Source organism: Coptis chinensis, chromosome 5 (genome assembly GCF_015680905.1).
Source record: "Coptis chinensis isolate HL-2020 chromosome 5, ASM1568090v1, whole genome shotgun sequence".
Taxonomy (NCBI): domain Eukaryota; kingdom Viridiplantae; phylum Streptophyta; class Magnoliopsida; order Ranunculales; family Ranunculaceae; genus Coptis; species Coptis chinensis.
Window position 1 is genome coordinate 84,871,583 of NC_141460.1, and position 26,200 is coordinate 84,897,782.

Genomic DNA, 26,200 nt, shown 5'->3' on the forward strand with positions numbered 1-26,200 from the left:
TTCCGAAGACTGAGTTGTTTGTTAAGCACTAGCCATTTGGCCCGGCCTATGGCCGGACTTGCTACATAGATAGCTAATGACTCAAAAGCCTAAAGTCCACTTGAATAAATAATATATGTATATTGATAGCTAATGATTCATTGTTTATAATATATGTATACTTTGTTTGAAGGGTTTATATTTTTCTAATTTTTTTGGAAAGGTTTTGATTATATTTTTGGGTTATTATTGTCCTAAATAACATTTCTTATCATCCTCACCTATATAAACTATCAAAATATAACCCAACAATCAAGAAATAGAACACTCAAAACATACCATATGTTTAAGCGATAACCAAATTATATTCATTACGCACAATGATCTCTCCATCTGCATACCATATGCTTGAAGGAATGAAATGGGCCAATTTCAGTACTAACACACTACCCAGAAACACTTAAATATATAATAATGGCTTGGGAAAAAACAAAGTAAATCTAAAATAAAGCAATAGATAAGAAGACATATATACAAAAAGTTAAAGTTGAAAGTATATAAGTGCTAAAACGTTATGAGTTAAGTAAGACTCGATCGTGAATTTGAAAATAAGTCCAAGTGAGATCTATCAATAATTTTTCTAACTTTGTAAAATGGGCTACCTATCATGAACTGCTATAAGGTTTCTCGATACATTCTTGAAATAACATTCTCATAACAAAATATGATACATTCTTAAACTTGATGAATATCACTATGATTAAGGGATATGTAAAACTGATAGAGTTCGCCTCGCATAAATTACTGCTTTACTTCGACGAACCGTGACTTAAAGTCATGCCTTATCCATCTTAAGAGTACGGATATGAAATCAGGAACTTTGCATTGATACTTTAAAACTTAAATTAAACATAGGTATACAGAGTTACATACCCAACTACCCATTTAGCTATACTATGAGCATTATAATTAGATTTACTTTGAACCCAAAAAAACTTAAAATCGGCTGTAAAATCACTTGAAAAATACTCTTCAAAAGCTTTTTGAATACTATTACAGTGATCTTCTAATCTCCATGTCAGACTGCTATCCCTTACTGTAAAAGCCTTCATGAGCTTTTGGTTGTCACCTATTACCACTGTGTTGGTTGTATGTAATCTTTTTGCTAACAGTACTGCTAATTCTCCTCCCATAAACTTTTCTTGCATAGCATTATGACATTTGAACCTACTATAAATTGCACCTAGAAGTCGTCCGTCATGTCTTTTACATAAGGTTGTCGTTGTTGCGATGTTTGTAACCCCAATCATAAGCACCATCAAAATATATATTGCATACCAATTACTATATAGTGTTTGCTCATCAATTTTAAATGTGTTTGATATCTCTAACAAATAATCATTAACCAAGCAAGAAAAAAATGCTAATTAAAGATAGATATGTTATTCGAGTTTATTGAGAGAGATGGCGTAGGTCTACATCATACTAAAGCACTTTGTATCCAAAGTTAGTTTAGTGTGTGCTTCGAATACAATCCTTCTAAAATCTTAATACAATTCTTCTAAAATCTTATTGTAGCACTTCTTCCTTTTAATTGAATTGAAAATTAAATTAATTGAAATAAAAAATGCAGAGAAGAGAGGTTACTTGGTTGCTAAGTACAGTGAGAGATGAAACCCTTTTGAAGCCCCGACTCTTGAGTGATGCAAATTGAGTGTAGAATTGGTAGGTCGGTTGTACATCACTTGGAACATACTACTGGACTGGGCCATTTAAATGGTATATTTGGCCTTGCTTGGCTTCTGCCTAACTGTACATGCAAAGATTTCTGGAAGTGATGGATTAAAAGCTGCACTTGATATAGCTTCAAACATGTCCTCGTCAGATTTGTCATCTCCCATACACATAACAAAATCAAGTGCCTTCTCTGCAACTAAACCTTTACTGATTCTTTGCAAGCCAACAAACACTTAGCAACTAAATGAGGAGAAAGAACAACACTTTTATGTAAGATAAGAAGAACTATCACACCTGTGGCTTAACTTAGACAATATGTTGCCCCTACTTAACAACAACAGGTTCATTTGCAAGTACACTTTCGAAATGGTTCAATATATAGCTTCATGCACTGGTAGGACTCAAAATTCGAATATGTATCCTGATGGTGCCAGACCAACGCACTCTCCTTGAATTCTATCCAAGATCCATCAGTTGTCTCTGTATACAATCTCATCACATGCTCTGCAATTCTTTTGCAATCAGTGGCAACAACTAATGGATGGGGTTCCCAAGCAGATGCCTTGCTCCACCTATGGAAACAAAAAGATGGGATATGTAAAAATCAAAAGGCATCGAACACACCAGGACATGTTAAAATAAAACATGTCCAAATAATTAACGCACATATGCACATACCGTATCTTGTTGTTGAGTTGCACATAACCTATGTCATATCTAACTATGAGTCAATAAGCGAATATTGAGATAGATAGAAATTTTATATCCAAAACATCAATGAGTAAATATTGAAATTTAACCTATAATAGCAAAGCTCAAGCCATTGCTTGAGGTCTCACTGAGAAGCCATCAACATTGCAAGCAAAGCATCGTGCCATTGCTTGGGTGTCACTGAACCCATCACGCATATTCTTGAGCAAAGCATCAGGCCATTGCTTGAGTCTTGATATGAGTAGGATAATCGATTGAGCATACTTGAGTCATATACAACATTATAAATGGCAGAGGACTTAATTGATTTATGCATCCACCATTTCCAATCGGCGAAACACATATAAACCATCTACCTGGGTTCAATCTATGCATGATTGCCTAGAAGTACTACACTTTTTTAATGATTATAAAATATTTCGCAGTGGTAAAACTTAAAAATATTGTGTAACTTTCCATCTCAAGGAGAACCAGAGAAGCTTTTTAAATTACTTAGTAAATAAGCTTGTCCCAACTCCCAAAGCACATATACGTTAGAGTAAATGCTTGAACAACGTTTTTAAATGATACACTCCAGTAGCTCAATGAACTACTATAATTATGTAACATTTTGATAAAAACTTTTACATGGGGACAGTACTTGTATAAACTTCTATTGGGATCCTCAAAAATTCTTGATGTTGGTGAACATTTCTAATTCTCGAATATTTTATACTAAAACATTCATTTAGTAGACCAAGCAAGGTACCTTTGTACAATTAAACATACCCTAAATAATCTATAGATATAACTCCTAATCGATGTAGAACCCACTCCGATCCACTACCATGTCCAATGAAGAATTACAATTGGATGTACAGCCACATCTACTTCTACACATTCATGGTAATGTGGGAGAATCTTGCAGACAACACAAATTACAATATCTTGACATAAACAGATAAACTAAGGTGAAATATTTCCTGGGCACCCTTAATCATAATATTAAGCCAGAGTTTCCTTCTAGACCAAGATTAGAGTATGATAGCCAAATATCAATTGTGTACATGGTTCACATGAAATAAATACACGGTTTAATAGAAATAAATACACAGTTAGTTTACATAATAAATTACACGTACTTTTCCTTCATAACTCCATTGACTGAGGTTACTCCTACCAATCGAGAAATCAGTAACTGCTGAAGCTTTGTCGATTCACTAATAACAAAACCTTAACACGAATGGATGTAATCAGTAACAAAAATAAAGGGAGATAGTGGTCCTATAGAGACTAAAATTATGTGTTCAAACTCATGATGAATGCCTTGTAATGATAAGGAGTTAAGGACCCATTATAGTTAAACCCATTATGCATTTAAGAAATTGAAACATGTAGCAAGTTCAGAATCGTATAGGTTCAATCTGTCAGAAACCTTTAAGATCCATTCTTAGGAAAAACAAAAACCACAAAGAATAAGAATCTGAAAAAATAAAAGCCCAGGGTTGAAGATTCAGGGAAAAAGCGATTTGTTATACAATTTGATCAACTAAACAGAAAATAACGATTTTAGCAGTACAACGACACTAATGAGAACAAACCCATCTAACAATCAGAAGGAAACAACCCTTTCCATAGCGTGACAATAAAATGTGTCATCTTTAATTTTCATTAGCATCTACCTCTATGACATCATACTAAGAATCATCCGTAGTGTCCTCAGATTCACTTTCACTCAATACATACTTTCCCGCTCGATAGTTGGCCCTTTGTGGTTTCAGTACATCAGTTATTAGCTTTGGCTTTAAACTGGTTTGACCTCTATTCCTTCTAGTTGCTGCAGGCTTAGCTATTTTAGCAGTTGTAGCAGGTTTCTTATCTCCTATTCTCCTTTTGGGCCCGGCTACAAATTCTTTGTCTTCATCTGCTTTCTCTACCATTGTCTCTTCTGGGATGGTCTCTTCAGTTTCCATGGGTGTGGAAAGAATAACACAAAACCAGATATAAGTTTAATATATAGCTCACAATTAGCAGTAGAACATTGAGAAAGCTAACAATGTTAAGATGACAATACCTACCGACTAATCTGGAAAAGTATCAAGACGATAACATTCCCTAAGTTAACAACACACCAAGTCCAATGTTAAACACGTTAATATTTATATCGTAGAATAAGATGTTACTTGGCTGAGTATTAAACCTGTTTCAGTTGTAGAGCTAATTAACATAATTTGCTCCATTTTCAGTAACAGAAATGGCTGGTCTTTATTGAAATGTACTTTGTTGGATTCCGTATTGGTAGTTTTGAAGCCTTTCATGCCACCTTCGTTCTTCACCTTGCCTTTCAACTGCTCACTTACAACTCTCCTTCTGCATCGACCTTAGCTTGATATGGAGAATTACAAAACAATCAAACAACAAACTTTAGGTTTGGGTGTTGGGTGGTGGTGGTGGTGGTGGTGGGGGGGGGGGGGAGATAAAATTTGAACTGTTCATACATCAAGTCTGTCTCAAGTGAATCTAGAAATTTCAACCACAGGTACTTTGGAGATCCTTCTTTTCAATTGCTCAAAATATTTACCTAGTCTAGATTGCAAAAATACATGTATGGAAAACTAACTGTGCAAAATACATATATTTAGCTCACTTTCTAACATTAGAACCATGATAAACATGACCCAGTCAAATACAAATGCAATATGGAACTACCGGGATTGCAATTATTTAGATAGAAGAAAATTTAAATTTTATAACCTTGAAGCAAATTGCTATTACCTTTTGCAGGCCGCCTTGATCGTATTGTCCCATGGACTGAAATCTCCTTTTCTGATTATACGAAATGCCTTCTAAATGCTACAATAAGCAAGCCAAATAAAAATTGGTTAAAAAAAGAAGCTCTTACACTACATACATTATAGCATCCGTAATACTTTAATAGATTTATTCTAACTAGATTTCTCATTGTCTGGAATTTCAGAAAGAGGGGATTTTCAAAGTGGAGAAACAATGGTTTGGTGAGATTCAATCGTGTCATCGTTTTTTATATTCCTTCTACCATTAGGCTCGAATCAATTTTGTTATGGCCTTATTTTTCTATTTCAATTGTTCGCCATTCTTAACCCCAAAAAAACAACAAACCCCCGACTTTGCCAAAAAAAAAAAAAAAAAACAGTGGTGTTTTTAGTGTTAACTTTTCTTCATGGTTTTTTTCCTATAGTCTATTTCTAGGTGAAATTCAATCTGTTTTCTACCAATGGATTCTAGAGATATCACTCCTTTTATTGACTAATCCATAAACATGTGCTAGTCGTCGAATGTGAATAACCAAGGAGTTATTAACACTTGAAACAATATTAACATATTCTCAGCTAGGATTCTCTCATAAGCAACTTTGATAGTCTTACGGCTAGTCTAGAAAAAGAACAAAAGAATATAAAACATAAGCAGTAGGAAGGAGAAATTATAAACAACGTACTTTCTTTTGCCCCATGAAATTCCACGTTGAACTCATTGGTTCAATCATTAATTGGCCTCATACTGGAGTCACTCATCATCTTAATCCAAAGATGCAACTTCCATGTCTGAAGGTGCAAGTGTGAAATCTAGAGAAGCAAATGCAAGAAGAAATTAAAATGATTTTAAGATTAAAAAGAAATGCACTCATTTAAACAAAAACTGGTAACACACATAATTGCTAGGCTTAATCAATGATTTATTGTCAACACTATACTTATTAGTTAATATTGTGGTTCATGTGAAGCTATATTCAATGCTTGAAAAGAAATAATGAAAATTTTAAATAAATTAGAAAAAAGGAATTGCAAACAAAGAAAAGAAAAGTTATATCAACTGAATTGCTAGAGCATGGCAGGTGTCGACTAGCAAAGTCGGTAAAACCTTTGGGTGATGATACCAGAGGTCTGGGGCTCGAACCCCGCCATCATCAAAGAGTTACTGATCTCATTTTAAAACAGGCTTGCCAATCAAAAAAAAAAATTGCTAGAGCATGGATGCCAATCTAAAGTGTTCAGATGCACCTAAACTAAATTTATTTGCAGAGATGCATCTCTCATCACAACAATTCTATATAAAGTAAATAGCTTCCAACCACGTCTTGACCATCCTAGTGCCACTTAAGATATATATACCAGATTATGATCTTGATTCTTACCTAATTGTAGACTACCTAAGATCAATAAATAAGTACGCTACAAAACTGCCATTAGGAAGGAAGTGTGACCCATATCCTATGCCCCTGACCATTTTCTTTTCCAATATATATAACAGTAACACAACCAAAGAGAGATATTTTCAAAAGTGTAAAGGCATTCTTTACATTCATTTATGGTCCTAGGTGATAAGTCTATATTCATTGTATCCTCAATTTTCCTATATCTCAATTTTAATAGCCGCAATGGCTTAAACAAAAGGTCTCCTAATCAAGTCATCCATCTAGAATTAAATTTACTACAAACTCAAAGAATAGAAGCATGAGCATAGTGGATGAAAAGTACATACTTCATGATCCATTATTTTAGTCCTAATTTCTGATTTCCGTCTAGTAGTTTTGCCACACCTGCAAGCTATTAGTAAACATTATTTTGATTCATCCCAAACAGAAGATCATAACAACCGACCCTGAAGAAAAATGAACATTCCTCATCATAGGCTCATAGTACACCCACTTAAAACAACACAGTACAGAGATCAACACACTTTTATTTGACAAATTTGAATAATCAACCATCACTCTTAGTAATTGTAGTCAGACTGTAGTGGCTGGTTTTGCAACAAAAATCAAGATTTTACCTTGTAATAAACAACCTCTAAAGTTGTACTGTGTTGTGATTAAAGACCTTGATCTTAACCAAAGTGAATTTTTTTTAATGGATTGGAATTGATTGTGGTTTGAAGCATCAATTCCAATCAATATACTCCCACTCATCCTCACTTTCCTCGATATGATCTATAAGGTCCAATTTTTGAAAAGGGGAAAAAATGGTAAGTGCACCAATACATCAGTAGCATTAAGTACCAAGTATTCATCATGCTATCTTTAGGCCATTCGAGTTAAAAGTTAAGAAAATTCCAGTCATGGAAGCTCTTCTCTACCAGAGTATCTGGAGCCTCTACTGCGGGCTATAGCAGAATCAAAAGTTCTTTTATTCTCCCCCCTCTTTTGCTTTATTCAAATTCAAATCTCCCCAGCCCCTCTCTTTGCTTTTCTCAATTCAAACTTGAACAGGTTCTCTTAAGTAGGGTCAAATGAGATATAGTACGAGGTAGGTGGATCTTGGGAAACACAGGAGTCGCTTGTTTCCTTGGTCTTGTCACTTTGTTCGTGTCTTTTCCTTATCTTTATGGGGTCTAGCTCTCCTGGTTTCTTTGGCTGTTGGAATCAGGTAAGGGCTGTGGAATTGGTCTGAGGGCCTAGGATGAAAGACTATGAATATAAAGGAGATAACCTTGGGGGAAGCATCCTCAGGGAATAACAGAGATCATAGTAAAATAGAAAAGCTCCAACAGGACATGCATAAACTCTTTTTTTCAAGAAAGAAATCTGTAGTGGAGATAGATTGCCTCAATATTGAGGAACCGGTGAATGATGCTTTGACCATAGTAGGAAAAATGTATGGGAGCCAAGGTATTGACTTGGAAGGTCTAGGGGACGATTTACATCGGACCTGGCAAACAAAAGGGCAAATCAACCTGGAGCTTATGGATAGAGATCACGTGAAGGTTGTGTTTGATGATGAATTGGAAAGGAAACATATGCTAGAGAATGGTCCTTGGGTCTTGTATGGATATATATTTTCAGTCAAGGAATGGAAAAGGACGAACAAATTTGAAGAATATCACTTCGAGTTTGTTAAATTCTGGATTCATATTTGGGATTTGCCAAAAGATAGGATAAATAAAGCTAATGTGTGGAGGATAGGGGCAGAGATGGGTACGGTCATGGAGGTGGACCTTTCATGTCCTCCTGAGTTCAATAAACCAGTGGCCAGTGTAAGGGTGGAAATGGATATCAAAGAAAGGTTATCGAAAGATGAAAAGGTAAAACTAGAAACGGGAGAAACGATCACGGTAAGGCTAAAGTATGAGAAACTGGAGGTATTATGTTTCTTCTGTGGAGTGATTGGCCATGATCAATACACCTGTAGAATACGTGCACAACACAGAAATGATCTCCTCAAATGTGGTGGTTCACCAAAGGACATCAAACCATTTTTTACGAGTCAGTTGAAGGCAAATCAATTCTATAATGAAATAGCTTACACAGGCAAACAAACGGTCACTATATCAGGAACACCAGCAAAGCTTAGGATGGATGAGATGCCGGCCATTGGAGGCGAAATGCACGAGTATAGTGGCCGGAATTATAACGGGCAAGTCAGACAGGACAAGAGGGAGAAGGCTTTGTCAGTAGGCATGAAGGCAAGAGACGACAAGGAAAGAGGGTCAGCAGGCAGAAGCGCAACTGGGTCCCAAGGTACAGACCCAATGGCTAATTTAACGGAAACAAATCATATGGGTCATTTGCGGATAGCAGTAAATGGTATGGGTAATAACCCGATTGGGTTGGGGATTTTGGGCCCAAGCCCACCGAAGGATTGTGAAGGTGTTGAGGTGGAAAAGTCTCTAGTAACATATCAAGGCCTGAGGAATGAAGTAGCCATTCAGGAGGCCCAAGCCCAAAACATCTTGGACAGCTGGGAAACAACTGTGGAAAATAGATCTACGCAAGGAGATAAGAGAACAACGAATCTAGAGCTGTGCAAGAGAGAGGTCTCTAAACACAGGGCTACCACAGTGGTGTTGGAAATCGAGGAGGTTAGATAAGATAGCTTGGCCTCCCAACCAAAAAATGTTATTTCCCAGGCCTCCCACCAGCCTCATGAAGTGTTTGCTCCAGTACCAGTGCCTTTTCTCCTATCATCCGGTCAAGAACACATTTATCCATTCAATAGTAGGCCTACGCGTGGGAGGGGAGTTAAGACCATGGTCTCGAAAAGGAAAAAAAGGAAGGGGAAGTAGAGAGGTCTGCAGAACTGGGGTAGTACAAAGTGGTCAAGAAGAACAAGGAAAAATAAAGGTTGGATCAAAAAGAAAACAAGTTGGGATAACAAAAAGGGAAGACATGACACATAATGGCGATGGGTATTGGGCTAGGAGGAGTATAAGGGTGATGGCAGGCCGATCAAAGAAGGCAAAGATTTATGCTGATGAGATGAGGAGGCGTGGGTTAGGACAAGAACTGATTCCTGAAGATGCTCAAATCATTCCTATTTCCAGTGATTCTACTGGATCTCAGAGACAATCGGATTCTATGGGACAGGCTACTTCTACTGAGCCATCTTAATCGGATTCGAATTCTATGGAAGATACTCAAACTGATTCAGAGGAAGATGAAGAGTCTGACACATCTGAAGTCATAGATCATTCGGATAGGAATCATAATCTTCACATAACGATAGGTAATGAAGAAAGGCAAAAGGCTATCTAGCTGAATATGAAGAGAGGACTCACTATATATGGATCTCATGCAATGAGAGGATATGAAACATATATAGAAGGGTATGTGGACCAACCACCACCCCTTGTTGTGGATGCATCTGAAGTATCACGAGGACTATAGTGGCAAGGAAATCAAGATAGCTTCTTTGGAAATACTAGATTGCAGAGAGGTGAAAGCTCGAGAAATGGGGGAAGCAGAAAGGTGGAAAACAGGTCTGGAATGATGAACAGTGGAATGACAAGCAGTGGGGGTCTATGCACTACTCCTCTATGGTTCGCGGTGGTTGTCCCTTCACAGCCGCCTTCACCACAATGAGTATTTACGCCTGGAATTACCGGGGTATTGGTACCACCACGGCAATTCAACAACTAAAGGACCTGGTGGGGAGTCATAGTCCAAATGTGATATGTCTTTCGGAAACAAAAGCAAGTAGTTTAAGGATGAATAATGTTAGTAAGTTGATCAAGTATGGTAGCTGTTTTAGTGTGCCGGCTATGGGTCAGAGTGGGGGCTTGTCAGTGATGTGGAAAGAAGGAGTTGAGCTGGAAATTTTAGGGGCTACACAGAATCAAGTAACGGGTAAAATTTCGAATTTCCAGTATATTGATCCTTGGTTCTTTACTTTTACTTACGGGCATCCTGTTGCGAGTCAGAGAAATAAAGTTTGGAATGAGCTTAGGGATATAACTCCTCTTATCCCCAGCCCTTGGTGTCTCTTTGGAGACTTCAATGCCATCTCTTCCTTGGATGAGAAGGTAGGAGGTAGGAGTGTCATGAATAAGAGTATGCTAGAGTTTAACAACATGATAGATGTTTTAGGACTGATAGATTTGGGATATAAAGGTCCCAAATTCACATGGAGTAACCAACAGAGGATTAAAGATCATATTCTAGAAAGGTTAGATAGAGCTTTGGCTACTGATAATTGGTTAATGTTATTCCCTAATATGCAAGTTAATACTTTTGCCACAGCTTCTTCTGATCACTTGTCTATGATGATAACTCTTAATAAGGATAATAACACTATTAAGCAAGCCAAACCTTTCAGGTTTTATAACATGTGGCTTAGGGATGACACTTGTATGCTTGTGATTGCTAATGCTTGGAACTTGGTTATGCATGATATGCCTGATTTGAATGTTTTGCATAGGATAAAGTCTACTCATAATAGTCTAAATCATTGGAATAAGCATGTGTTTGGCAATATATTTACTAATATCAAAAAGATTCAGAGAGAGCTCAATGATGTCCTCTCAAAGCCTTTCTCTATCACCAATTATGAGAAAGCCAAGACTCTGAAATCTTAGTTGTTTGACTGGATGGTCAAGGAAGAAGATTTCTGGAAACAGAAATCTACTAATCACTAGATTAAAGAAGGGGGGAGGAATACAAGGTTCTTCCACCTCTCTACTATTTATAGAATAAGGAAGAATAGAATTGAGAAACTTAAAACAGATGAGGGGGAGTGGAGCATTGGAGAAGAGGAAGTAGGAGTTAATATTAATGACTACTTTTCTCAAATCTTTGCTTCTGATCATCCCCAACAAAATGACCATATTCTTGATATGTTCAATCCTTGTATAACTGAGAGGAAGAAAGAGATTCTCACTGATGTTCCTACCAGTGATATGATTTGGAGAGTGGTCAAGAAGTTGGGGAGTCTTAAATCCCCAGGCCCAGATGGATTCCAAGGGGTTTTTTTCCAGAGTTGTTGGGACATTGTTGGGCCTAGCATGGTGACTTTTGTGCAAAGTTTTTTTACTACTGGGATTCTAAATCCTAGTTTTAATGAAACTTTTATTGCTCTTATACCAAAAATATCTAATCCTGACCATGTATCCAAGTTTAGGCCCATAAGCCTTTGTAACTTCTGTTACAAGATTATCTCTAAGCTCTTGGCTAATAGGCTAAAATGTCATATTAATAAGATTGTGTCCCCTTTTCAAGGGGCTTTCATCAAGGATAGGAGTATTGGGGACAATACTAGGTTGGCTTGTGAGCTTTTTCATAACATGAAAAACATGAAAACTAAGGGGGATGGTTGGGTAGCCCTCAAGCTAGACATGGCTAAGGCCTATGATAGGGTGGAATGGTCCTTCTTGGATAGCATTTTTGAGAAGCTTGGCTTCAATGAGAAATGGAGAGGTATGATCCAGCAATGTTTAATTTCTGTCACTTTTCAAGTGTTACTTAATGGGTCTCCTCTGAAAAAGTTCAAACCTGAAAGAGGGTTAAGACAAGGGGACCCTTTATCCCCTTATCTCTTTATCCTGGTTTATGAGGCTCTGTCTAGGCTTATAGCTAGAAAAGAGCAAGAGGGGCTGATACATGGTATCAAAATAAAGAGATCTCTCCCCATCACTCATCTGTTATATGCAGATGATTTGATCATTTTTACTAAGGCTAACACTACTGATGGGGGTCACCTCAGGCAAATTCTTGATGATTATTGTGAGGCATCTGGACAGAAAATCAATTTTGATAAGTCCAGTATGTTTTTCAGTAGGAATGTGAGATTCAGAAACAAGCTTAGGCTGAAAAGATTCTAGAAAATGAGGCAATTTGAATCCAAAGAGAAATATCTGGGGATTCCAGTTATGTTATCCCAAAGAAAAGCTGAGGATTTTGAGTTCCTGGTGGATAATGTTCACAAAAAGATTAAGGGCTGGAAAACCAAAGTGTTGTCTCAAGCTAGAAGAGCTACTCTTATAAGCTCTGTGACCCAAGCAACACCTCTGTATGCCATGTCTACCTACATGTTGCCTGTTTCGACTTGTGAAAAAATTGACAAGGCATGTAGGGATTTCTTCTGGAATGGGACAGAAACATCAAAAAGTGTACACACCATTAGGTGGGAACACATGTGTAAATGTAAAAAATATGGAGGGTTGGGGTTTAGAAAAACAAGGGAGATGAATGTGGCCATGTTGGCAAAGTTGGCATGGAAGGCTGCCACTGATGTGGAGTCCATGTGGACCAAAACTCTTTATAGCATATATAGAAAAAATTGGATTAGAGATGTTGAGAAGCCCCCTAACTATGCATCCTTCTTCTGGAAGGGTATACATAGGGTGTTCAATACTATCAGTGAGGGGGGTTCTTTGGAATATCCATAATGGGCAATCCACTTCAGTTATGAAAGATCCTTGGTTGATTTGCAATGGAAAACCAAATACCCTTAAAGAGTTGGGTGTGATTAACCCTGATCTTGAGATCATGAATGTGTCTGGCCTTTTCAAAAGTGATGGGTCTGGCTAGGACCCTGAGATGGTAGCACTTCACTTTGAGCCTTTTATAAGGCAAAAAATACTAGAGGTGGTTGTGAGGCCTTTGGGGGCCAGCAAGGACAAAATGATTTGGTGTGAGGATAGGTCTGGGAGCTTAATTGTGAAGTTTGTTTATTCCATGCTGAACCATAGAAAATGGGAAGGACAATCTTCTAGTTATAGCTCATAGACTATTGCTCACATCTGGAAGGCTAAGCTCCCAGCCAACACCCTTTTAGTCATTTGGAAGTTGTATATGATGGGACTACCTATGGGGACAAATTGGCCCCTAAGAAGGTTCCAGGGGACTTATCATGCCCTTTTTGCTACAAGACCATAGAGTCTGATATTCACTTGTTCTTTGAATGTGAATGGTCGAGAGCTCTATGGTTTGCATCTGATTTGGGGCTAAGGGTGGTTGGACCTGAAAAGGGAACCATAAAAAACTCGGTGGAGAAATTCATGTTCTAGTGTCATAGTTCCCAGGAGGAGATATCTTATGCTGGAGTGTTGGCTTGTTGCATTCTCAACAACATGTGGAGAATCAGGAATGAGATCAAGTTTGAACAAAAGAAAGACAATAGGGATAGGGTGCTAAGGAGAAGCTTTGTGGAGGCTTTGAAATGCATCCAAGCCTTCAAGGAGGAGGGAGTATCTAGATATGTAATTGAATGTTTATCCAAATGCTTTTGCTGACATTCCTAATGAATGTGTGGTTATTAGGTTTGATGCTGCGTTCAAAAAAGAGATTGGATGGGCAGTAGCTGGCTGCATTGCAACCAATTATGAAGGCAGAATTGTGGGGGCTGCAACAAGGAGGTTTAAGGCAAGGTCTGCGGAAGAAGCCGAGATGTTGGCAGCAGAAGTGGCAACTAGAATAACCATAGCAGCAAGCTAGCAGGAAGTCATTTTCCAAGGAGATTGTGCTGAGGTGATTAAAGCTATCACAAGTCCAAGTTGTCACTGGGATTTGGAAAGCTTGAGAGACTCAATAAGCAATCTTGTAGCTTCCTTGTAGTTTTATAGGTTCTTTTGGATAAGTAGGATTTTCAATGGGGATGCTCATAACTTAGCTGGTTGGACTATCCAACAGTTAACCTTGAGCTATCTTCCGAAGTGTATGATGGAGCAGAACATACAACCTATGATATTCTAAGCATATAGCTATAATAGGGGCCGAGTAAGTTAATATCGAAAAAAAAAAAGTATTCATCATGCTAATTATTAAGCAACTTAGAACATACATGTGAAGGTGTCAAATCTGTAAAGCATGTGCATGTACTAACCTTTTCAGTTAGATTTCTAGTAGCAAAGAGAATATACATGTGAAGGAGTTCACAACTCAGTAGGTTAGGTTGGGTTGTCAAATTTGAATAAGCACGTGGTCGAGTTATGCCAAAAACAAACTTAAAAGAAGCATTGCAAGTGTCGTTCATGGAAATTAAAGGCAGGAAAGATTCAGAAAGAGGAATTTAAATAGTTTCCATTGTCAACCTTGGAAACGTTGATGAGTAATTGATATAAATGTTGGAAATTGATTGAAGGTAAGAGAAGAAGAAGAAGGAACAAACAGAGAATTTGTAGATTGAAGAACACGATTGGCGATGGTTATTTTCTCTGCTGATTTAGTCCCATTGATTATTTTATCACCGTTCAACTAATCCAATATCAAGCCAATCTTGAAATACAAAGACGTTCTTAATCAGTACAAAACACCAATACATATTGATCATATAAAACTTGGATCACTACGTTAACCATCAAAACTTCGAACAGAACATTTGAAAGTATAAGAGATAGTTATGTACATACTCCGCAGGGAGAAGCTATGGTCTCGAGCAGGACCGACTTTCTTGGTCCACTTATATTCAACTTTCCGAAGCTTAACCCGAGGAGGAAGGAGTTCACCATAGAATTGGCAATAGTTTATTTTCCAACTGCAAGTAGAACAGATAACTGCAGAACAGATAATTGTCGCCTTTCTGGTACCATTGGGACTTCGATTCAATGTTACAACTGTAAATGGTCGTTTCCACATGCTACATTCCTCATCATAATTTTCAGCCACCTACAATATAATCATAGGAAAGATTTAATAATATGGAAAAGTAGTTTCCAGTTAAAAAAATCAATATCATGTCCCTCTTGCAAGGTAGATTTTAATTTAACTTAAAAAGAGAACTCTAATTGATGGTGTCTGTGTGTGTGTGTCAAGTGCAATGAAAAACCGAGTATTGTCATATGAATATGAATTTACAAATAGAGAGTTTTGAGAAAAGTGGGGGACTGCCGAAACACGTTCTGCAGATCATTGGATTGGATTCCATAACTTCCTTCATTAACTCATTCATCCCCACCGCCTTGATCATATTTGAGAGAGAAAGATCTTTGAGAGAGAGAAAAAAAGAAAAATAATATACAGCGACTCTTAAAACTTAATAATAGGTTCCTTTCTAGATTCTACTACGTCTTGCCCCCAGAGGAGATTTTTCTTTGTAGAATTCAAAGTCTCAAGGAGTTTTAAGCAGTTTCCACCATGAATAAAGACATAAGAAGTCATCATGCTTATGGAAGAAGAAGCCAATGAAGTCTTGTTTTATAATGCGCATATTCATTTAATTCCACAACGTAATATTTTCTGCATACTCATTTCTCACAATGTACATGTCATTGTATAACATATGCAACTTCGTTTCACTCTAAAATGCAACTTGAAGCAGAAAAGAGATGTTCCTTACATGGTCCCGATATAAATGGACCACTGCACATGGTCTTTAATCCTATATTCCGTTTTGTATTTAAGCAACACTCTTTTGTGAGTTCCCAGGTCCAGCAATCTTAGCAAACTCTCAAGGGATTTACAATGAATACTTTGCCCCTCAAACTCAAAGAGCATAATATTCAATGGAACATCCTATTCTCCAAATGAGGTCAACATAGCAACAAAGGAGAGCAACGTATTGCAATGTAAAACCATTAGTCCCCTACTTACTTAAAGACTCATCACAAATACTCACATAACTAATTTTCCTATTGGCCTAAGCATCCTTGGTCAAGTGTAAAAAAACTATGAGGGGTCAAAATGTACCTGGTTTTGGTCATGAAACTGAAGCGCCATCAGAGAGCAAGATTCAAAGATTTGATATTTCTGGTTAGGAGGAGATCTCTACCAGTGTCTGCTTGCATAGTCTACACCAAATGTTGGAAAGTTCCATTGCCTCCTACCTACTATAAATCTAGATTATATCCCATACATTACAAAGCCAAGTAGAAAATAGAATCATAATGTGCCTTATTAATAACTATATATACTTTACCTGATTTGCTATTGTTGGATAATACAACGAGCAATGTTTATGCAATCACCAGGGCGAATGATATGAGTGAGAGCCAAAGCTAATGCAATCACCAATCGCAAGGGAAACATACCAATAACTCCAATCCCTATTGCCAAGAATTGCAAAATCACTTGAAAAACATTGGTTTCATATCTATCAGTTCCAATTTTTATGAAATTTGTTATCTTCACTTTCAAGTAAGTTTTACATTTAATAGTATATTAAAAAAAAATCATATAACTAAAGTAAGTAGATGGTTACCCCAAGGGCTAAAGACTCATCAGAAGAGTTGAGCTGCCGGCAATCGTAATCTATGTCATCCCCACCTTCTTCTCCATATGCTTTCTTTAACAGTGGTTCACCTTTCGCTTCAGGAGATCTAAAGCTTAGTTTCCTCTTCCTCTACAAAAGAAAGCTTCTCTTTGAATTCTGCAAAAGTGAGTGCTCAGGGAGGGACTGATGTTGTTGAATACTCAACAGGCAAACAACCAACATCTGATTTATGATGGATGTAGTAAATCAAATCCTCAAAGTCTCCAATAATTCTCATATCAAAGTAATATGATCCACCGACAAAATTTGCATGGGCCAAAGTGCCATAACTAAATGACTTCCGAAGATTAGACTCATCCTTGTTGTCCTCCAACTCCCCTTCCTCGCTATCATCAAGGGAATCTGTGTCAAACGGATACGTGAGGTCTGCGTCGTCACTCCTAGTAGAGCACCTACCCTTACTGTCCTCTTCCTCACGTGCCTTCTTTACTCTTCAAGTAGATACATAATTTTTGAGAATGTTCACTTTTCTCAAACCTGCTTTAAGAGCCAAAAGTTTATCTTTCTCTTATGAGAGTGCTTCTGACCTGGGAGATAATGGAATTAGTGATATTGCTTTCTACATTGTCTCAGAATTTTCTTGTGTGGTTCTTAGTTCCAATAACCTGAAAAATAACTGCCAAAAAATAAAGCACAATGTCATAACAGAAAACTCGAGAAACACAGTCATGAAAAAAAAAACAATAAATATATCAGGAGGAGTCACATATGCATATAGAATGATGAGGTTCAGTGTCACCACTTGGGAGTCAGAGGCATGCTAACTTCAAATTCATCTTTCCCAGCTTTTGATGCATATTCTGCAAGATTTAACAGTGTTATTCCAAAAATTGGTGCCTTAATTTTTGTCCTTGGCTCAAGACCTGAATAATAACGAAAAATGGATAGAGAAGCTGAATAACTTTAAAAAGAAAAAAACACCATAATGATATAAGAACCAAATTGATAGTAACCTGAGATATACACATAAAACACAAATTATTAATTAAAATAGAAAGGAACGCCTAATATAAACATAAAACACAATATTTCAAACAGAAACCCATGAATTACATATCAATATTTAAAATAGCTGTGACTTTGGATATAAAGTTCATGTTGGTAGAGCTCTAAAATTTCAACACATCACTCATCACAATTACTCAACCATTCCCTATTAGAATAAATCCTAATGGTAAAAGCTTAATCAACCCAATAAACAGTTATTTAATTGAAATCACAGTCATGGATGGTTAAACTCACACTCCAACACATATGTTATATCAGTTCCAGGAAGGTAAAAGCTAAAAGAAAAGGGGGTTGAGTGCATTCAAAATAATGAACATACAATACCTGAGTAAGTTGACGACTTTCATGATTGCCACGTAAAAGAGTTATATTCGCCCAGGATATCTGTTAACAGTTAAAACACCGTGGATCAACATCTTACAAAGATTACCAAGCATAAAAAATTAAAAAATAAATTAAAAAATAAATAAATAATAAATAAATAAAAAACATCTTACAAAGATTCAATAGAAGAAAGAAAGAAAGAAAGAAAAAAAGAGGGTTACTGTAAATACCTTGCTTTAAGAAGTAAAAGAATTGTAAAAACTTCAAGACAATTGTATCCACGATCAACAAAATCACCCTTTGACATATTGAGGAAGAATTATTAATTTGAGGAATAAAAGAAAGACGTAGAGATAGCACAATAAGAGATATACCATAAAAATATAATTTGTCTCTGGTACATGTCCACCGGTTTGAAAGAGATGATAAGATCATTAAACTGGCCAAGGATGTCACCGCAAACAATGACTGGACTGTGGACAGGTTGCACATTTGACTCTTCAATGAGAATCTCTTTCACCTGAGAAATTAGGGTTTGGGGATTATTATTATTACTATTAATGAAATTGGAGAAGATAATAAATTGGATATTATTATTACGTATTCGCAGAGAAGCTGGAGCTCGTCTTCCATTAGATGCTGGCCCTCTTTAACCTTTGAAATCCATAGATCTAGATCCATTAAATTGCCCTGGAGACCAACGACGATGACAGATAGATACTACTTCTGATAAAAGAAGCGATTTGGAGTTTTAAGGAAGGGTTTTGTTGAATATGGAAGCAAACTCGGGAGGTTTTGCTCAGAGAGATTTCGCTTGATTGATTTTTTTTACAGGAGATTTAGATTTAAATCTCAACTTTGAAATAATCTGAAGAGTTAAGATTTTACCTGATTCCCCTCAGATATCTGTGCGGAGACCATTTTAGATTATGTTTTTTTTTCGTGAAGGTATATCTGTGAAGGTATATATCTGTTCTCTTTCTCGGGTGCTTTTTTTTTTTTTTTTTGGATTACGAACAATTGAAACTGGAAAAAATAATGGGGAAAAGAGGGCGTGGAATTCTTTTTTTTCTGCCGAATTATTGCAAAAGCTGAGGTGTCTACCTCAGAGAAAAAAGGGAGGCTGACGTGGGTTCCTAGGAGCATTCTCAACTACTCAGTATTAATGGTCTTTGATGTTTCGTTTTCTTGTTGTTATTACTTGTTGGCAAGAGCACGTCAGTGACAAAAGAACCGGCCAGTAATTACTGGTTTCTTCTTAAAAGCACATATTTTCTGGTTAGTGTGGTTAGAACCAGTTTACCACCTACATCTTGCTCTGCTTTAGCTCCAATTGAGAACTCTCGCCAATTGTGATAGTTGATGTCGTGATGTAAGATGCTATTGAGCTCTAGGATATGGCCTATGGGATCTAATTGGTCAGAGGTGTGACTAACTGACTATCTATCAGGTACAGATAGATAATGAGATAAGATCTAAATAACGCCTCTCCTTAGGTACATTTCCTACGTACATTGGCATATATGCCAGGAATTCAGGAACTAGAAGAAGGTTTGGCATTTGGCTTCCCCGCGAATGGTAACCAATACATAACATCTATATAACAAAATAGGGTGGTGTCGGACCAACCACACCTCCCCCTAACCTTTGGATTAATTTTATGATATGGAGGATCTAAAAGATGATGGGGTGTGTGCAACTTTGTTAAGTCACTCCATAACCATTTGGTCAACAAAGGCTACATGGGCTGGGCTTTTAACATTGGGCCCTTTACACTTTGTGAATGGACACTATAACTATTTGGGATGGGCCTTTTATGTTAGGCCTTTTTATACTTTTTGGGCTTTTTAAGTTGGTGGACTTGGGCTGGGTTTTTGTCACAGATCCAAGTCAGCCGACGGGGGCTTGAAAGCGCAGTATTTGTGCCGTCACGAGGGTGGATGCATCGCCGGAGGCAAAAGCAGGCGCGTATCTGTGTTGCCGCGCGCACGGGCAAATACTAGTATTAGATAAAGCAGTAAGTTCAAGTAATAATCCTGATCGACAATTGAACATTATACATAAGAATTGCACATTATTAAAAAATGTATGTAATAATTGAACGTTAATTATTGCAAGAACAACTGAGCAAGACTAGCCATCTTTAAGACACCAATAACAGAGAGGCGATATTTGACTTCTCAAATAGATCTTAAATTCCATTCATACTAAGATCAAACACTCTTAATGTAATACATATTTTAATTTATCAATTAAGTCCAAAGCTTTTGCAACTTCAGCAGATACAGGGCATCTTATATGGTGTCAAATACATAAAAACCCTAGCAATAAGACTGACAAGTTGATGAATTCGATCACAAAATTTGGTACCACAAATGAAGATAAACAAAATGATTTTGTTTCTTTATTCAACAAACAGCCCAGAAATGTCTCAGGCATAACTAAGTTCAGTTTAATCTGAATTCCTATTTTAGCACTACGGATAATAAAACTAGAACTGGTGGCCGCGGATGAGTTGTTTATTAGGTGTTTCCATCACTTAGCTTAGAGCATGTCAGATTAAAAAGGACGCTGTTATTTAAAAATTGCTAGAGTTTATCTGATTTTACCAAGTCATTTAGTACGTACAAACTTGCTTGGTAAACTAGCCCAATTTCTGCGTTTTTTTTTTCTTCTGTCCAATCCCTATTTATTCAATTCTCATAGGGTATCATATATATTTGGTTAGACAAAACAAAATCAAGAGTTATTTGTAAATGATGACACACTGTCTTATTTGCATGTAAACAACAATATTCCAACAAACTGATATTTGCAGTAAACACTCTGCACTATACTTTCTTTTCTGTGAGATATTTAGCAATAGCTTCAGCAACTAAATCTAGAGAGGCGGTAGACACAAGTGAAGCACGGGCTGCATTATCAACTTTATATTCAATGGTTGTTTTGATAATTGATGAGTTTGCATCCTTCTCTATGATTTCAAAGCGCACTCGATACAAGCTGAACCCCAGATCCAAGTATCCTCCTTTTATCACCTCCGCAACTTTAATACGCTTCTCACTATCAACCACTGTGAACTTCTCTATGTGAGAAGTGAGATTAGGTGTTCCTGTTAACACAATTATAGATTACAGTTATAGCATGAAATTATTGAGCTTGGTCTTCAATATGGTAATTCAAACAAAAATAAGTATCGTTTTTTTAATACCATTTTTATTTTTACGAATGGAGATCGACAATTTATGTTAAAATCCAGTCCAGTAAATTAAAATTGGATTATGGGAATTTTCATAATCGACTTGAACCATATACAGGATTTAGTAATCAAATAAAAAATATATCAGATCTGTTACGATCTTGATCAAAATATGAAGAATTGTTAGGTTTTGAGTCAAATCCAAGCATCCAAGCAAAATCGGAAGCTCCACTTTCGGTTTCCATAAAACTTGCATTGCAAGTAATTAGTGTGCAGTATTAAACAAATGCAGAAACAAGGGGTACAATAATGGAAAGGTTGATTACAGTGAAGGAGACATGCATGGATGATGGATGGAATTATACCTGGTGGAAATATGACTCTTAGAACTGTACCGACCCCTCCATCACCTTCAATTACTTCAACCCTTTCAAAGTGATCTGGAACCAATTTGCTCCCAAGTTGTCCAAGTTTCAGACCTCCATATATGTCCCAGATCTCCCTAGCGGGCACATTCACTTCTAACTTACTCTCAAGTTTTCCCTCCATCCTCTTTCAATTTCAATACCAATCACCGCTCTCACAATGCTTTTTGAGATTCAACTCCTGATTGATCGAGGTGCTTAATTGCTTATTATAAACTCATTTATAGTAAAGTGACGTATAAGATTATGTGTGTTGACTTTTGTGACAGTACATCAATAAACACGTACAACCGCCTCTTGTCTTCAACTCTTCAACACTATCGACAGGGCGCAATTATTGTTATTACTTGTGAGTTCGTTACTTATTAGTAGGCCGGGTTGGGTTGATTTTCATATCTGTTTTTTAATTCAGGTTGGGTTTGGATTGGGATACGCGTATGTCGGTTCGGATAGCTTTTTAAAAAAAATTAGTGTTATCCAATTGGGTCTATCGGGTTTGGTTCAGGTTGAATATTTCGGTTTGATTTGGGTTCAGATATGGTAAAATTATTTGGGTTTGGGTTTGGTCATATCCGACCCGTTCCCGACCATACTTATTAGTTTAAAATAAGGTGTCAATGGGTACCCAATTACCCGGAACCGAAACTGAATGTTTTGGTTATGGGTCTTAAAAAGTTAGACCTATTTAAAATAGGTCATTAAGAACCGAACCAATAAAGAACCGAAATTGTAGAAACGAATAGTAAAAAACCCGTGGGTACCCAAACCGAAACTGAAATCAATTATTATGATTTCGATATATAAAATTTAGTATTATATTACATTTAAGATAATCAAGCTCATACATTATAATATAAAATATATTTTTTACGTGTAAAAGTCTATTAAATATATATAACATAATAGTGAATGTGTGTTGTTAAATATATATTTTATAACAATACGTTAAACAAGTGTATCATAGATGTTAATAATAATGTCAACGTGTATATTAAGAATTAACTAATACATTTTATATTTATTAACTTATATATGTGTATATTTAAATATGATACACATCCATGTTTGATATATTGTGGTATACACACTTATTATAAACCAATATATAGTGTTCATGTTAAAAATTAGTGATGAGATATAATTGTAAGACGCATGTACTCGCATGTTCGATTTAAAATGCGAGTTAATACACATGTACAAATATATGTGTATGCACGTAAAATATATCAAGGTAACAAATATATGTGATTGCACGTGTACACGATTGAGTTAATACAAGGAAACAAATGTGTATGTACTAAAAAAAAAAAATAGGGTTAGATATTTGATTATTTTAATTTCTATGTCAAAACTTAAAATTATCACATGAATGATAAATGTTTTAACGCGTATGATTGATATATGTTCATAGATTGATGTAAATATGATTGTTGATACATCACTAATTATACATAAAATATTATCATGTATGAAAAGAAAAAAATAAAAAGAAAAACAAGTTTTAGTGTTTAAATGATTGAAATTGTTTAATAATTATAATAAATAATAGGGTTAGTTAGTGTTAAACCACCCCCCTATGGTCAATTAGAGTCTCTCCCCTAAATACACACAAAAAAATACGGTCAATCCAAGTTGATTTTTTTTTTTTTTTTTGGTATACTGGGGGAAGACCCTAATTTCCCCCCATCTAGTGGGAGGAAATCCTAATTGGCTAAATAATAAATACCCAAATTAGAACTGAAACCGATAAAAACCCGTGGGTTAATGGTTTTGGGTTGAGTTCTATAATTTTCATACTAAAACCGTTGAGAACCGAAACCAATAGAACCGCAAATATTAAAACCCAAACCAAAACTGCTACAACCCAACCCAACCGACCCGTTGGCACCCCTAGTTTACAAACCAAGAAATGGGGCTCAGCCCCTTGGTTTTAATCCGGATGAGTGTAAACCCCTTCCTATCGGTCCATGTCACATAATCTCCCTATTTATCGGCCCATGTCACATAAACTCCCTGCTTTCCAATATCAGCGAAATTCTAGTCCGATTTCTATTTTCTATTTTATTTTATTACCCGTTTTACCCTTTTTTCATATTCATCGTAATTTCGACCAAGAAGAACACCGATTCATCTGGATAACACGATTTGACACCGATTCATCAGGGATATAAGATCAAGTACCACGCAAATGGATACGAGAAAGATCCGATTGAAATTGACTTCACTCCTCCTTTCATGTGCGTGTCTTTGTTTGAGATAATCTTTTATAAATAATATATTCTAAACTTATGATTCAATGACCAGTATAAAAATTTCAAGAAGATACCTAACTGTTGATTGAATGATTTGATTTTTTGACGTTATAGAAGGATTGAAATGATAGAGCTGGAAAAGATAGCAAACCTGAATATGCCCAAGGATCTTTCAAGTGAAGAAGCTAATAAATATTTATTAGATGCATGCGAGAGGTTTGGTGTCAAATGCCCCCCTCCTCAGACAACTTCTTGGTTATTGGACAAGGTAAAATATACACTCATCTCTACTAAAATGCATATTCTTTTGTAGAGGAGAAAATCCCCAGAGCGTGCCCTTTGTCAGAAAATACTTTTATGTGTTGTCTGGTTTTTGTTGAGTACCTGGAATGTGCTTGCATTGCTATTACTTCTGTTCTTTCTCATATTTTCCATATACACGATTTAGATGACTTAGATCTTTGTTTCTTTAGCTTTTTTGTTAAATAGCAATATAAGAATGAAAAGTGTTTTTACCTATAGTTGTTTAATTACAGCTGGTGGGGCATTTCTTGGAAAAGACGTGTGTAAATCCGACTTTTATCATCAACCATCCATTGATAATGAGTCCTTTGGCCGGCACGCAAGCGCAGAAGCCGTTGATCGAAGGCTTTTGAATTGTTCATCAACAAGCATGAGGTGTGGTTACAACACATATTTGTGACTTACAATTTTTTTTTTTGTGCTATTGCTTGATGTTCCAATTCATCCCATGGCTCAATTATCTGAAACTGACCAGGTTTGCAATGCATATACTGAATTGAATGACCCTGTTGTACAACGTGAGAGATTTGCTGAACAACTGAAGGACCGTCAGTCAGGAGATGAAGAAGCTATGACTTTGGATGAAGCATTTTGCACGGATTTAGAGTATGGTTTGCCACCAACTGCTGGTTGGGGTTTGGGAATTGATCGGCTTACCATGCTTTTGACAGACTCACTGAATATCAAGGTTTGTTGGATCTTCTTACATCTGCCATATTTATATTATTATCTGTTGCAGTTAAGTGTTTAACGTATCTAGGTGATAGATGACTTCATGCACGCCATTGTATGACTGAGAAGTTATTGCTTGTGTTTTATGGTGTAGGATGTTATTCTCTTTCCAGCAATGAAGCCTCAAGACCAGCCGTCTTCGTCCTCAGGTGATTAACACAAGTTGTTATCCTCTCCCATTTAGTTTAGACTTGTATACAATTATCTAAGTTTTTTTTCCTTTCTGTTTTGGAGTTTTAAGCCAACAAAAGGTCGAACTAATTGTTCTACTTTTTGCATCTACTTAGCATCTTTCATGGATGATAGCCAGCAGAATGTGTGCTTTACTGCTAAGTTGTTTGGTTAAAGATGGAATGGTTACCAAATCATGGTGGTCCTCAATTTTTGTCATGGTATTCTTTAAAGATGCATTAGTTGTACTTGTTACTATGAACATATGATTAGTTTATTTTTTGTAGACATTAAAGATGGACAAGAAGCTTTTTTTTCCCCCACTTGTAGAACCTCTCTTTGACATGATTATAAAAATTTGGATTGTAATAATATTGCTGGTGCAGATGTTGTGGTCTTGATTTTCGTGTGTTTTCATCGGTCACAGTCCCCTATTATGTAACCTGGGCTATGTTAAATTGCTGAGTCCAGTTTATCAGTGTTAGATTTTTCAGATTGTTGATGCACCCACTCTCAAGAGGTAGTCGGTCACAAGAGCCCAAACACTATACTATTTGGATTTGGTGCACCTTGAAGGCATTCCAATTCAGAATAAACAATAGAAAGAAGAGTCTCCTTCAATTGGGGAATTGCGCGATTCTGGTTTAAATAGGAACCCTGAAATTCTACCTGCTGTAGAACCTGTTCAAGCTCCTCTTTCTCGTCGTCCAGCTGGCCTTGGTGGCGCTGCTCCATTGATTGCTCATTTTGATGTTATATAGACACATTTTGTAAAACTATATTTACAGTGACTGAATTTTTATAGACGTTGTTTTGACATTTGAGTTGGTGACGCGGGTTATGAAAATATGAATTTACATATGCAAATATGAAGTTACATATGTGCATACAAATTTACATATGCAAATATGAAATTTCATAGAC

The 26,200-nt window shown here is 36.5% G+C and overlaps 3 protein-coding genes across 3 annotated transcripts; 2 read left to right on the plus strand and 1 right to left on the minus strand.

Annotated features, from left to right (window-relative positions):
- The first annotated feature begins 10,365 nt into the window (after nt 1-10,365).
- On the plus strand, nt 10,366-11,232 carry LOC147499538 (uncharacterized). Its single transcript, XM_086563496.1, has one exon. It carries the CDS (start codon nt 10,366-10,368, stop codon nt 11,230-11,232), a length of 867 nt encoding a protein of 288 aa, XP_086419622.1.
- A 9,708-nt stretch (nt 11,233-20,940) lies between these two features.
- Nucleotides 20,941-22,026, minus strand: LOC147499539 (norbelladine synthase-like). Its single transcript, XM_086561293.1, has 2 exons — nt 21,759-22,026; nt 20,941-21,306 (listed from the first exon to the last, which is right to left on the minus strand). Exons 1-2 carry the CDS (start codon nt 21,940-21,942, stop codon nt 21,026-21,028), a joined length of 465 nt encoding a protein of 154 aa, XP_086417419.1. The 5' UTR covers nt 21,943-22,026; the 3' UTR covers nt 20,941-21,025.
- A 2,168-nt stretch (nt 22,027-24,194) lies between these two features.
- LOC147499540 (lysine--tRNA ligase-like) lies at nt 24,195-26,037 on the plus strand. Its single transcript, XM_086563497.1, has 4 exons — nt 24,195-24,338; nt 24,849-25,061; nt 25,200-25,254; nt 25,955-26,037. The coding sequence occupies exons 1-4, from the start codon at nt 24,195-24,197 to the stop codon at nt 26,035-26,037; spliced, it is 495 nt and encodes a 164-aa protein (XP_086419623.1).
- The last annotated feature ends 163 nt before the right edge of the window (nt 26,038-26,200 follow it).

Bases quoted from the DNA above. Each gene is read 5' to 3' on its own strand.
- LOC147499540 (XM_086563497.1), top strand. From the start codon at position 24,195: ATGATAGAGCTGGAAAAGATAGCAAACCTGAATATGCCCAAGGATCTT. The intron at 24,339-24,848 runs GTAAAATATACA...GAAACTGACCAG, and splicing joins CTTCTTGGTTATTGGACAAG to GTTTGCAATGCATATACTGA. The intron at 25,255-25,954 runs GTGATTAACACA...TACCTGCTGTAG, and splicing joins CCAGCCGTCTTCGTCCTCAG to AACCTGTTCAAGCTCCTCTT.
- LOC147499539 (XM_086561293.1), bottom strand. From the start codon at position 21,942: ATGGAGGGAAAACTTGAGAGTAAGTTAGAAGTGAATGTGCCCGCTAGG. The intron at 21,307-21,758 runs GTATAATTCCAT...TTGTGTTAACAG, and splicing joins AAGAGTCATATTTCCACCAG to GAACACCTAATCTCACTTCT.
- LOC147499538 (XM_086563496.1), top strand. From the start codon at position 10,366: ATGAATAATGTTAGTAAGTTGATCAAGTATGGTAGCTGTTTTAGTGTG.